Here is a 14,418-nt window from a genome sequence, read left to right as displayed (position 1 = left end):
TATCATTGAGCTCTTTATTCATATATTCCATAAAACTTTTCTGCTCCTTAAGCTTGTTTCTAAAGAAACTATTATGCTCAAATTGTAAAGACATGAAGCTCCTAACATTATTTTCAATTTCTTCCATCCTCCTATATATACTAAGGATCAACATTCTTTGGTTGAGCCATAAAGGTAGGAAGACACACCAACGCACGGGCAAAAAGGCAAACAAAAAGACGAAAGGAAGAAGGGCGAAGAAAAGAGAAAATCTTTCTGAAAATTGTTTTAGAAGTGGGGGAGAGGAAACGAGAGGCAAATGGCGAATAGTGTAATGCAAGAGATGATACTTTATGATGGGTATGTCTTGACTTGGTGTAGATCTCCCCGGCAATGGCGCCAGAAATTCTTCCTGCTACTTCCTGAGCTTGCGTTGGTTTTTTCCTTGAAGAGGAAAGGGTGATGCAGCAAAGTAGAGATAAGTATTTCCCACAATTTGAGAACCAAGGTATCAATCCAGTAGGAGAAGAATGCACAAATGACCTAATACCTGCACAAACAATCAAACACTTGCACCCAACGCGATAAAGGGTTGTCAATCCCTTCACGTTCACTTGCAAAGGTGAGATCTGATAGAGATAGATAAAGAAAACTAAATAAAAGATAAAATATTTTTGAGTTTTTTGTTGTATAGATCTGAAAGTGAAGATTGCAAAATAGTATATCAGAAACTATTATGATGGAAAATAGACTCGTGGGCCATAGGTTTCACTAGAGGCTTCTCTCTTAAAGGCAAATAATACGATGGGTGAACAAATTACTGTCGAGTAATTGATAGAAAAGTGCAAAGTTATGACGATGTCCAAGGCAATGATTATGTAATATAGGCATCACGTCCGTGTCAAGTAGACCGACTCCTGCCTGCATCTACTACTATTACTCCACACATCGACCGACTCCTGCCTGCATCTAGAGTATTAAGTTCATTAAGAACAGAGTAACGCTTTAAGTAAGATGAAATGATGTAGAGGAATAAACTCAAGATATATGATGTAAAACCATCATTTTATCCTCGATGGCAACAATACAATACGTGCCTTGCTACCCCTACTATCACTGGGTGAGGACACCACAAGATTGAACCAAAAGTTAAGCACTTCTCCCATTGCAAGAAAAACCAATCTAGTTGGCCAAACCAAACCGATAGTTCAAAGAGAATGACAAAGATATCAAATCATGCATATAAGAATTCAGAGAAGATTCAAATAATATTCATAGATAATCTAATAATAAATCCACAATTCATCGGATCTCAACAAACACACCGCAAAAGAAGATTACATCAGATTGATCTCCTAGAACATCGAGGAGAACATGTTATTGAGAATCAAAGAGAGAGAAGAAGCCATCTAGCTACTAGCTATGGACTCGTAGGTCTGAGGTAAACTACTCACGCTTCATCGGAAGGGCAATAGAGTTGATGTAGATGCCCTCCGTGATCGAATCCCCCTTCAGCAGGGTGCCCAAAAAGGCCCCAAGATGGGATCTCACGGGAACAGAAGGTTGCGGTGATGGAAAAGTGTTTTCGTGGATGCTTTTGGAGGTCCGGGAATATATGTGAATATATAGGAGGCAGAACTAGGTCAGGGGGTCACCGAGGGGCCCACAAGGTAGGGGGCGCACCCTACCCCCTGGGCGCGCCCTCCACCCTTGTGGCCGCCTCGTGGTTGTTCTGACTTGATCTCCAAGTCTTCTGGGTGTCTTCTAGTCCAAGAAAAATCATCGCGAAGGTTTTATTCCATTTGGACTCCGCTTGGTATTCCTTCTCCGCGAAGCTAAAAAACAAGGAAAAACAGAAACTGGCACTAGGCTATAGGTTAATAGGTTAGTCCCAAAAATATAATATATAATAGCATGTTAATGCATACAAAACATCCAAAACAGATAATATAATAGCATGGAACAAAAAAATATAGATATGTTGGAGACGTATCAGGCTTCTTCTCTCTCTGATATTCAATACAATGTTCTCCTCGATGTTCTTGGAGATCTATTCTATGTAATCTTATTTTGCGATGCGTTTGTTGAGATCCGATGAATTGTTGATTTATGATCAGATTGTCTATGAATATTATTTGAGTCTTCTCTGAACTCTTTTATGCATGATTAAGATAGCTTTGTATTTCTCTCAGATCTATTGATTTGGTTTGGCCAACTAGATTTATTGCAATGGGAGAGGTGCTTTGTAATGGGTTCAATCTTGCGGTGTCCTCACCCAGTTACAGAAGGAGTAGGGAGGCACGTATTTGTATTGTTGCCATTAAGGATAAAAAGATGTGTTTTATTTAATATTGATTGGATCTATCCCTCTACATCATGTCATCTTGCTTAAGGCGTTACTCCATTCTTGTCAACTTAATACAGTAGATGCATGTTGGATAGCGGTCGATATATGGAATAATAGTAGTAGATGCAGGCACGAGTCGGTCTACTTGTCACGGATGTGATGCCTATATTCATGATCATTACCTTAGATATCATCATAACTTTGTGCTTTTCTATCAATTGATCAACAGTAATTTGTTTACCCATCGTATGCGTTCTTTCAAGAGAGAAGCCTCTAGTGAAAACTATGGCCCCGGGTCTATCTTTTATCATATTATTTTCAGATCTATAAAACCAAAAACCCAAAAATACCTTGCTGCAATTTATTTATCTTTATTTTATTTTGCACTTTTATTTATCTTTTATACCTATCTCTATCAGATTTCATCCTTGCAAGTAACCGTGAAGGGATTGACAACCCCTTTATCACGTTGGGTGCAAGTATTTGTTTGTTTGTGCAGGTGCTATCATTGGAGACTTGTGTGTTCCTCCTACTGGATTGATACCTTAGTTCTTAACTGAGGGAAATACTTATTTCTACTTTGCTGCATCACCATTTCCTCTTCAAGGGAAAAACCAACGCAAGCTCGAGAAGTAGCAGACGCCCGGGGGCAAACGCCCCTCGAACCATGGGCCATGTGAATATGGAGAAGGAAATCTTCTATCCAAACAGCAGGGTCCGTTGTTCCGTCATATTGATCAATGTTGATGGGTTTAAACCCCTCTGGGAACTGGTGCTCCATGACCTCGTCTGTGAAGCATACTGGATCTGCAGGCCCTTGATAGCGAGCCGCATCTTGTTGGGCGTGGGCCATCGTCCTAGCCTAGGTCTGCTCTCGAGTTCTTTCGTGCCTGTCTAACCAAGCATCATAGCCCTCCAATCCAGCTGGTGCGCGGTCCCGTCCGTCACGTCAGCCCGGGGCACACTGGCCTATCCCGACTCCACATATAATCGCCCTCACCCGCTCCCAAGGCAAACCCTAACAACTTCACTCCACTACCCTCCAGTCAACCAAGCTCCCGTCCGGCGATCCGTGAACTGGGACCTCCTCCCAGTCAGGCCCGAGAAGGAGATGGCTATCCGCATTGCGCTCCATCGCTTCCGTGAGGAGAATGCCCGACAGCGGTCAGACTCGATCCGTCGTGAATCCATTACGTTCGCCCAAATGGTGCGTGGATCCGAGACGAGGCAGATTGTCGCTTCCTCGGCGGAGATGGTGTGCTTTGTCTGGCGCCCGGACGCCGTGGCGGAGGCACAACCCCTTCATTGGCGTGCCGGCGACGAGGCCATCCGTGTCCTATTCACTGAGTGTATGGCACGGCGTGCCCGCCGTACGAGGCACAACGTGCAGGATGGCGCGACAGTACTTGTGATAGACGCCGGGGAGGGGGAGTCGCACTCTCTAGCGCCTCATGTGATGGCCTGCAACCCCCGGCACCGTAGTCGTGTCATGGTGAACGTGACCTCCCACCATGACGGCTTCGTTGTCGACCTCACGTTGACTGACACTGTCAAGGCTCCAGACTCCGACAAGGAAGAGTAAGGCATGGGAGACGGCGACTCCTTGAGTCATGTGAGTGGTGCGTGTCACATATCCTACTCTGATGACCGGAGCAACACTTTGAGGGGCGCAACCAGCCACCGGACATGGACATGGCAAAGCCGGACGAGCTCCGTTTAGATTGGGTTTTACGTTGCATGTAAGGGCATGTACAATGGTTTATAAGATAGTCTTATCTAAAGTCTGCATGTAATTTAGAGATAACAAAAAAATATGTCTATAATGGGTCATCTCTTAGCCTTATCTTCAATAACTAGCTATTTCTAAAAACATGGTGAGACATATTTATGCTAAGAGATCATCTCTTGTCTTGTCTTAAATAAGAGAAGACAAGTCTTTTCTTATGATTTCTATTTTCTCCATCTCATAATTTATCCTACGTGACATTGCTAAGATAGAACCATTGTACATGGTCTAACGGATTTGAGATTTCTGAATTAAGGTATTCAGTTCTGAAAAAAATTACTTAGGCTTAACGGGTCGTTGTCCGCCTGCATTTGAGGGGGTTGAATGTGGTGTATCCTAGTTTCTTTCCTCGGCGGGAGCGCACCACGCCCCGACACGTACAAACGTAGTTCCTTTTTCTCGAGAGAAACGAACATGTACACTCTCCACGTGGCGGGCTGGCGGGCGGGCGGTCGCGCGCTTCCCTCCTCTCCTTCCACAATGGAGTTTTGGCTTCCGGCTCTCCGTGTTTCTCTCAACCGAGCCTATAACTGCGGCGGTACGGCCACGCACCCAGCGCCATCCCTTTTTCTCTCCACTCTCCTCTCTCTTTCTCTCTCTTGACAGTTCCATCTTCCCTCTCGCCCAACGGAGCATCTCTCCCTCTCTCTCGCCCAACGGAACAGACGCACGCGAATCGGGCCGCCGCGGCGGGTGCATCACGATGGCCGGCAACGAGTGGATCAATGGCTATCTGGAGGCGATTCTTGACAGCGGCGCGTCGGGTGGCGGAGGCGGAGGCGGTGGCGGCTCCGGTGCCGGGGCCGCCGGCGGCGGCGGCGGCGGCGGCGGGGGTGACCCGAAGTCGTCGTCGAGCCCCCGCGGGCCGCACACGATATTCAACCCCACAACGTACTTTGTGGAGGAGGTGGTGAAAGGCGTCGACGAGAGCGACCTCCACAGGACATGGATCAAGGTCGTGGCGACCCGCAACGCCCGCGAGCGCAGCAGCCGCCTCGAGAACATGTGCTGGCGCATCTGGCACCTCGCCCGCAAGAAGAAGCAGGCAAGCCATCCTCTCTCTCGTGTTCCCTTCTCTTCTTGATCGTCTCGTGTTCGTTGATCGATCCCCTTGTTGATTTCTCGTTTTGGTTGGTTTCGTCGGTCGGTTGATTGCTCCTGTGGTTTCTCTGTTTCTGTTCGTGACACACTAGCCAATTGTTAACTGCATCGTGGTGCGATCTGTATCGGTCGATCTATTATTTTAATATTTTTTGATGATGAAAGTGATTGACGTATCGAGATGTTTCCAACGGCATGTTTGGTCGTGAGGTTAGATCGGTCATTTCGTCGTTTAGAAACCAGATCAAGCCGTAGGCATGCATGATCTCTCTGCGCCTCTGACGTTTCGAGAATTCAGTACTCTGGTCTCAGAGACAACACACACGTCTCCATTTTATTTTATATTTTGGCCCTATGATGTTTTTCTTCGGAGATAGGATGTATGATTGCTGATCGTTTCTTCACACAAATGATGTGAAAAGAGAAAGGGAATTACGATCTTCTCGTGCCATCAGTAATGGCTGATAAGTTGGCTTTCACTTTCCCCTCTCCCATTTTCTCTCAACCGAAGGAAACTGCATCTGCCAGACTGATGCGTTTGCATTTATTTTTTGCCGGAAAACAGGAATTGCTCCTACTGCATATATTTATAATTTTTTTGAATGAGTCTGTACAGGACCGAAAAGAAAAGTAAACAAAGAAACAAAAACAGAAGGCCTTTGCAGTATTATTTCTTGCCATAACAGAGTATTTCCTTTTGGATTTGGTCACGCTTCTGAACATTTTTATCCTTTTGGTGCGGCGTGGCTTGTTTGATGACGAGCAGCTGGAGATTGAGGGCATCCAGAGGATGTCGGCTCGGCAGAATGAACAGGAGAAGGTGCGCCGCGAGGCCACGGAGGACCTGTCGGAAGATCTCGACGAGGGCGAGAAGGGGGACATCGTCGGCGAGCTGATGCCGTCAGGGACCCCCAAGAAGAAGTTCCAGAGGAATTTCTCCGACCTTAGTGTGTGGTCGGACGAGAATAAGGAGAAGAAGTTGTACATTGTGCTCATCAGGTCTCATTCTTAAACCTCACAGCTCTGTTAACCAATTCCTTTAACTTCTATCCTATACTGCATGACCATTGCCATGTTGATGTCGTGAAAGTTTTACAATTTTTGTCATCTTGGTTGCAGTGTGCACGGTCTTGTCCGTGGAGAAAACATGGAACTGGGTAGTGATTCAGATACGGGAGGGCAGGTAAACCAAACCGAACTTTTAGTTACACAAAATGTTTCTTGTAACCAAGATTTGCATTGACTTATGGCGAGCTATTCTCCTGTTTTTCAGGTGAAATATGTTGTGGAACTTGCGAGAGCGCTTGCAATGATGCCCGGAGTGTACAGAGTAGACCTGTTTACTCGCCAAGTGTCATCACCCGACGTGGACTGGAGCTACGGGGAGCCAACAGAGATGTTAACCTCCGGTTCCCACGACGCAGAGGGGAGCGGTGAGAGCGGCGGGGCATACATTGTGCGCATCCCTTGCGGCCAGAGTAACAAGTACATCAAGAAGGAGTCCCTGTGGCCTTACCTCCAAGAGTTTGTTGACGGAGCCCTTGCGCACATTCTAAACATGTCAAAGGTTTTGGGCGAACAGGTAGGCCATGGGAAGCCAGTGCTGCCTTATGTGATCCATGGCCACTATGCCGACGCTGGCGATGTTGCTGCCCTTCTTTCTGGCGCGTTGAATGTGCCGATGGTGCTCACTGGTCACTCGCTTGGGAGGAACAAGCTGGAGCAGATTATGATGCAAGGGCGTATGTCCAAGGAGGAGATCGACGCAACCTACAAGATCATGAGGCGTATTGAGGGGGAGGAGCTGGCCTTGGACGCAGCAGAGCTTGTGATTACTAGCACCAGGCAGGAGATCGATGAGCAGTGGGGATTGTATGATGGCTTTGATGTCAAGCTTGAGAAAGTGTTGCGGGCACGGACGAGACGCGGGCTCAGCTGCCATGGCCGTTTCATGCCTAGGATGATGGTGAGTGTCCAGTACCAAGTATAACCAATTTTTTCAAGTGTAATACCAATGTACCATATCTGTCAAAATTCCGCAAGTTGGTATTTGAGGTGGCATATGTGGCAATGAGTGTAGTTTTTCCCCATGGTTTTTGTTTGTGCTAATTCGATTTGCTTCTTGATAGGTGATTCCTCCTGGGATGGATTTCAGCAATGTTGTGGTTCAAGATATCGATGGAGATGGCGATAAAGATGATATAAATCTGGATGCTGCATCACCGAGGTCACTACCCCCAATCTGGGCTGAGGTTGGTGTTTGGTTCCAAATTTCATATGCATATCCAAATCAATTTCAATCTACATCAATTAAAATGATCATAATATTGCCGCATGAAACTCGTGCCACAGGTGATGCGCTTCCTGACCAATCCTCACAAGCCAATGATCTTGGCACTGTCAAGGCCTGATCCGAAGAAGAACATCACTACTCTTGTCAAAGCATTTGGAGAATGCCGCCCACTGAGGGAACTTGCAAACTTAGTAAGCAATATCCTGCCTCCTTTTAGACGGCCTACCTGAATAAGTAAAGTCAGTTATACAACTTCAGTAACCATATTTTTGGTTTAGTTACACAAATTTAGTAACATATTTTTAGTTCCTAATATCATCAAATGTCAAAAGATCATCCACATTTCATTGTGACCTTTATGAAAAGAGTAACATGTTTCTGAATATCTTCTCAAAGCATTTGGAAAATGCTGCCCATTCAGGGAACTTGCAAACTTAGTAACCATATATCATATTTAGATGAATATGTGAATGATCTTTTGACATTTGATGATATTAGGAACTGGATGAAAGGAGGACCAGAAAGCATGTTTCAGAATATCTTGTGGTGGTTAACAAAATTTACATCATCTGTTTTCAGGTTCTGATCATGGGGAACAGAGATGACATCGAGGAGATGCCTCCCGGCAATGCAAATGTCCTCACCACTGTCTTGAAGCTGGTTGACAAGTATGATCTGTATGGAAGTGTGGCCTTCCCCAAGCATCACAAGCAGGCCGACGTCCCTGAGATTTATCGCCTCACAGCCAAGACGAAGGTCGGTTGCATGTTATATTCAGTTGTTCTATCATGTTTAAGATTCAGCATCTCATTCTGACGAAAAGCATTGGTTATCCCCTGCAGGGTGTATTCATCAATCCTGCTCTCGTGGAGCCTTTCGGCCTTACACTAATCGAGGTTAGCTTCAGTTCCAGTTATCTGACAATGTCAATCAGCTGATGCTTCCCTGTTCTCATAGAAAAATAAAGATAAACATAACTTTATACTGGCAATCTTATGGCCTTTAGGCTGCAGCGCACGGGCTCCCAATCGTCGCCACCAAGAACGGCGGTCCGGTCGACATTACAAATGTAAGCATGCATCCTATGTTTCCACATCCTGTGTTGCAAATTTTGCTATGCACTAGTTATGTGTGAAAGTACATTTAACTACGTGATGTGTGTGGCACTGGTATAGACACTGAACAGTGGGCTGCTAGTGGATCCGCACGACCAGAACGCCATCGCCGACGCGCTGCTGAAGCTGGTGGCCGACAAGAACCTGTGGCATGAGTGCCGGAAGAACGGGCTGCGCAACATCCACCTCTACTCGTGGCCGGAGCACTGCCGGACGTACCTCGCCAGGGTGGCCGGGTGCCGGATCAGGAACCCACGCTGGCTCAAGGACACGCCTGCGGACGCTGGCGCTGACGATGAGGCCGAGGACTCGCTCATGGAATTCCAGGACCTATCGCTCCGCCTGTCCATCGACGGCGAGCGAGGCTCCACTAACGAGCCCGCCTCGTCGGACCCGCAGGACCAGGTGCAGAAGATCATGAACAAGCTCCACCAGTCGTCTTCTGCAGCTCCAGATGCTGCCACGGACAAGAATCCGGCCAACGTTCACGCCGCTGGCACCGTCAACAAGTACCCACTCCTGCGCCGCCGCCGCCGGCTGTTCATCGTGGCCGTGGACTGCTATGGTGACGACGGACGTTCCAGCAAGAAGATGTTGCAGGTGATTCAGGAGGTGTTCAGGGCGGTCCGGTCTGACACCCAATTGTCCAAGATCTCCGGGTTCGCACTGTCGACGGCGATGCCGCTGTCCGAGACGCTCCAGCTCCTACAGACGGGGAAGGTTCCCCCAACCGACTTCGATGCGCTCATCTGCGGCAGTGGCAGCGAGGTGTACTACCCTGGCTCCGCGCAGTGCTTGGATGCCCAGGGGAAGCTCCGGCCCGACCAGGACTACCTGCAGCACATCAACCATCGGTGGTCTCACGACGGCGCCAGGCAGACCATAGGGAAGCTCATGGCCTCACAGGACGGCTCCGGCAGTGTTGTCGAGCCTGACGTGGAGTCCTGCAATGCGCACTGCGTCTCCTTCTTCGTCAGGGACCCCAAGAAGGTAAAGGCTCCTGCATATCTTTATCTTTCATTACTCACTGACAAATGAACAATCCTTACCATTGGTATATGAACGTGAACTTTCTTAATTCCACAGGTGAGAACTATCGATGAGATGCGGGAGAGGCTGAGGATGCGTGGCCTCCGGTGCCACCTCATGTACTGTCGGAACTCAACGAGGATGCAGGTTGTCCCTCTCATGGCATCAAGGTCACAAGCACTCAGGTGAGTACCGCATTGTTTTATTGAGCGAAGGCTCACTCTGCTGTAGCCCTTGTGTTTTTCGTTTTCTATTGTACAGTTTTTTCCGTTGTTTTCTCAGTGCTCTTTACTCTGTTCCATAATGCAAAAACAGAACTCTTGCTGTTTCCGGTCAAAAGAGTGCTGCATTTTTTTGTTTTTTCACAAAATACGGTAGCATTTTTTACAACAAAAAAGCAACAAGCATATCAATTAATTTGTTGGATCTCTGCCGACAATCTCAGGTACCTCTTTGTGCGTTGGGGCCTGCCCGTGGGCAACATGTACATTGTCCTCGGGGAACATGGCGACACCGACCGTGAGGAGATGCTTTCAGGACTACACAAGACGGTGATTGTTAAAGGCGTCACCGAGAAAGGCTCAGAGGACCTGCTGAGGAGCTCAGGGAGTTACCACAAGGAAGACGTTGTCCCGTCCGATAGCCCATTGGCTACCACCACGCGCGGTGATCTGAAGTCGGATGAGATCCTGCGGGCTCTCAAGGAGGTCTCCAAGGCTTCCAGCGGCTGATCGGTTGCCCGGAAGCTCGATGATGCCGAACATCTTCACTCATGCTATTTAATATCTTCTGCTTGTTCATAACCAGAGATTCGAACCATTTCTCTCTTTTCTTCACTACATATATAATCTTGTGAGCACTAGCACGACTACATCTTGCAGTGAGAAATAATTAAGAGACTGCTGATGATGCCACTGTCTGGCTTGAATGTTTGTGAACTAATTCAGCATATACGTTTGCAATATATATTGTGCTTATTCAACAGCTTTGTTTTTTAAAGTATATATGCATGGCATGGCAAGAGGAGAATATAAAGCCAGTTTTGGCCCCTGTTTACGGTTGCAGTTATGCTAGTATGAAACATTCTTTCAATGGCTTGAATGCAAAAGCTAAATACCCTAAAATGATACTAGTCCATCACGTCCTCTTATTGGTTCCAGTCAGGCAACATTACTGACATGGAAGAGAAATGAAAAGAACACCCCCGAGTTGCTACTGAACACACCAAATGCAGCAGAAGCCGTGGCTTCAGACGCGATTATACCAGGAGAACATGCAAGAACAAATGTCAGTAATGTTTGTGACATAACTAAAGATTCATGCATGAATACAACTTTTAAAACAGAAAACTGAACAGGAAACTCCACTTATTATTAATGAGAAAAGCTCATGATCTGATTAGGATATAGAGCACAAGTCTAGCTACGAAATTGCAGATGAAACCATGCCAAATGAAAGTCATGTCTTAAAACAGAGGAGCCCAATACTCGCATTCGTCGTTGTAATTCCTCCATTTGTCAGGATCAGTAATAACGAAGATAAGAATTGTTTACTCTTAAGTTGCCTACAATTTCATTAGATATAAGCCACCTTTCCAAGACTTTGGTATTGCCTTTGACAACTAATTAGTACTTTAAAACCTGACAGGGAGTTAGAAGCACGTAATTGGTTTTTGCATTCAAATTTCCTTTACATTATATTTTTAATTATTACTTTAAACCATACATGATTAAATATTACAGTAAAAGTAAAATATTGCCTTTTCTATTAAGCTTCGAACTATGGAACCTCATTCATATTAAACTTCAAATTTACTAAAGCCATTTATTCCGTGTTTGCTTTTCTGACAGAAGATAATTTTTCATATTTTGATGATTATTTACAGGTTCCCATATCGAAGATTATTTTCCCAAAAATTTCCAGAGATGAGAACATGTTTGGGATAACAAGGTTAAATTTGGAAGGTGGTTTGGACTTTCAAGGTTCTCATATCCGAAACAATTCACATATTTTCGGAATGCAAGGGTGGAAAACGAAAAGAACATACATGTCCTATGACAGAACACAAAGGATGAATAAATTCTCATATTGTTGGTGACGGTTGCAATTTTGGTGCATTGGTCTTATGAGGACTTAGCATAACGAATTCATGACTTTCTAGTATAACAAGATTTGCTCAGCTTCGGTGAGGAAGGACCGATGACGGTGGCGTGCCTTTGGCTCGCTCCAGTGCTCGTAGCCATCAGTAGGTGGTCTATAGTCATGAATGAATTTTTGTTACTTCTGGTGCTCTATGTACTGCAATGACCGATGAGGAATAGATTAGAAATTTCTCTCGCAAAAAGTGATAATTTTCATGCCATTTTTGCACAAGACAAAAATAGTAAGATTTTTATATGTAGTTTTTTTACTAATTATTATGATTTTATAACGCCTCACAGGCTTGTATACCGAAAAAGGCTTATTCCCGCTTTATATATTAATAAAACCACCAGAGCCACAAGATCCAACAAATATTCACACCGCACACACACACAAAGGTAGCAGACAGACAAAGTACTAAAGGGTTTTGCTGAGGGCACAACTCAACAAGCCCTTAAAAGCGAAAAGAAAGGCGGCAGCACAAGCCTCGAGAAGGCTAATCCGGCTCAAGGGGTGGAGGAGGAAGCGGCGGCGCCAAGCGGAGAGCCATCGCAGGAAGATCTGCAATGATGATGTTGATGGCGTCTCGATCCTGAGGGTAGCTAAGCGGCCGCCAAAGCTGCAAATATCCACACATTTTGAAAATTGTGTCAGTAGTACATCGAAGAGGTACACGCTGGATCACAAGTTTATTGCCGACGGTCCAAAGCGTCTAAGCAAGAATCCCAATACCCAGCCACCTAATGTGACGGATACGCCGAGGGGAGGCCTGGATTTCCGCAAAGAGGCTAGGGAAGTTGTTGCCACACCAACGACCACCAATCGCTTCGCGGAAGCAACTCCAAAGGAATTGTGCGGACACACACATGAAGAAGATGTGATTCTAGTCTTATGTCCCACACAGGGGGCAGATCCCATCACCCGGGCCATTGCGTTTGAGCACCTCCACGCCGGAAAGAACCCGTCCCCGGATCCATTGCCACCGGAAGATCCAGATGTTCAGTGGCAGTCTAATCGCCCAGATATGGACTAGGGTGTTGGGGCACGAGCAGCCGCAATGGCCTGGTAGAGGGATTTGGTGGAGAACCTACCCGAGGGCTCCAAATGCCAGGAGATGCGATTGCTCGACTAATCCACGTCCGGAGACCGAAGCGCGATGCACTCAAGAAGCTCTTGCCAAGTGGCAAGTTCCGGGGGCCCAAATGGCCTCCAGAACGCGAGATGCCATAAGTCAATAAGGGCCATCTCGACTGAGATCCTAGGTTCCACCACAATCCTAAGTTCACATGCTTGTATCAAGAGAGGTAACCCATGAGACGGGGTGCTGGAGTTCCAAACTGGTCGTCAGGCAGACAACAATGTCATCGCTCACACTTGGAACGGGATGTGACACATGGTGATCCCGCAAGGCCACCTCACTAGGCAGCAACAAAGATGGCTCGATTGCAATGATCCGTGCCTCGGGCCGAGCTGGGGCTTGACCCAACTAGGTCTAGCGCCCATGCCCGAGTTTGTTCCTTGGCATGTGGATTGACTTGGGTGTTGACTAATACTAGTCATGGCTACGGCTGTCGTACTCATGCGTTGTCTATGTCTATGCTTGTGCTTCAGTGGCTTGGTGCCCCGGCGGCGATGGAGTGTCTGTCTTGGAAGCTGGTGATGTAGGGTGGAACCCTAGGGGCCGATCTTTCACGAAATTGAGGGGATCCCACGAAGAACATGATGAACACACGAAGAACACGAGGGGAAAACAAGAGAAAACAATCAAAGTGACATGATCCAATCACACATATGCTAGATCCATGAACACGAAGAGATCACAAGATCCAAGGACAATGAAGGAAAGCTACAAGTAGCTAGTTCTTCTCCAAGAGGAGGTCTTGAATCCACTGGGGGATCTTCTCCTAGGTGGAGGGCTTGAATCCACTTGGGGAATCTTCTCCTAGATGGAGAGCTTGGGCTCCAATGGAGTTGGTATCAAGTGGATGAGCAAAGCTCTATCTCTCATATGTGCTAAACCAATGCTAACCCTAGAAAAGTGCAGGTGGAGTCGTTTATATAGGAAAAGGGGATGAAGGGGTACATGGGCCTCGGCCCAACATCGTGCACGAACGCACGGTCCGGATGATCCGGGCTTCGGGGTCCGGATGATCCGGGTCGACGTCCAGATGATCCGGACGTGTCATGGCGGGTGCAGGAGCTCCGGGTGTCCGGTACCTGGTCTAGACATCTGGGTCCGTCCGGATGATCCGGCTTCGGCTGGCTGGCTGCTGTGGTCTTCGGGCGCTGTAGCTGGATCGGGGTCTAGATCATCCAGGCTCTGTCCGGATCGTCCGGGACCTCGTTCGGATCGTCCGGCTAGCCTAGGACTTGGTCGCTTTCTTCTCCGTCTTCGCGTATGTCTTCCTCCTTCGATCCTTCTTGCTCCTTAGCTTCTCCATGGCTGCCTTCGATGTACTTGAGTATGCAAAGTGTCTCCGTTTGAGGTAGTAGCCATGTTTCATGTGGTACGAAAGGGAGTTGCGAGAGGAGTGATGTCACCTTGGTCTCGAGAGCTCTTGCACGTGCTTGTGTCATGGGTCCACTTGGCACTTTGTGAGATGATGATAGGTCCATGGGGATGACC

At 47.0% G+C, this 14,418-nt stretch overlaps 1 protein-coding gene across 1 annotated transcript; it reads left to right on the top strand.

The window, feature by feature from the left end:
- Positions 1 to 4,665: 4,665 nt before the first annotated feature.
- LOC119270082 (probable sucrose-phosphate synthase 1) lies at positions 4,666 to 10,632 on the top strand. The gene is made up of 12 exons (XM_037552048.1): positions 4,666 to 5,157; positions 5,980 to 6,212; positions 6,333 to 6,396; positions 6,487 to 7,179; positions 7,343 to 7,465; positions 7,566 to 7,697; positions 8,086 to 8,262; positions 8,349 to 8,402; positions 8,513 to 8,575; positions 8,682 to 9,611; positions 9,708 to 9,835; positions 10,096 to 10,632. The coding sequence occupies exons 1-12, from the start codon at positions 4,816 to 4,818 to the stop codon at positions 10,379 to 10,381; spliced, it is 3,225 nt and encodes a 1,074-aa protein (XP_037407945.1). The 5' UTR covers positions 4,666 to 4,815; the 3' UTR covers positions 10,382 to 10,632.
- Positions 10,633 to 14,418: the final 3,786 nt, after the last annotated feature.

The sequence above is a fragment of the Triticum dicoccoides genome, chromosome 3A, assembly GCF_002162155.2.
Source record: "Triticum dicoccoides isolate Atlit2015 ecotype Zavitan chromosome 3A, WEW_v2.0, whole genome shotgun sequence".
Lineage (NCBI taxonomy): Eukaryota > Viridiplantae > Streptophyta > Magnoliopsida > Poales > Poaceae > Triticum > Triticum dicoccoides.
The sequence above is the reverse complement of the archived record's forward strand: the minus strand, read 5'-3'. Positions and strand labels throughout refer to the sequence as shown.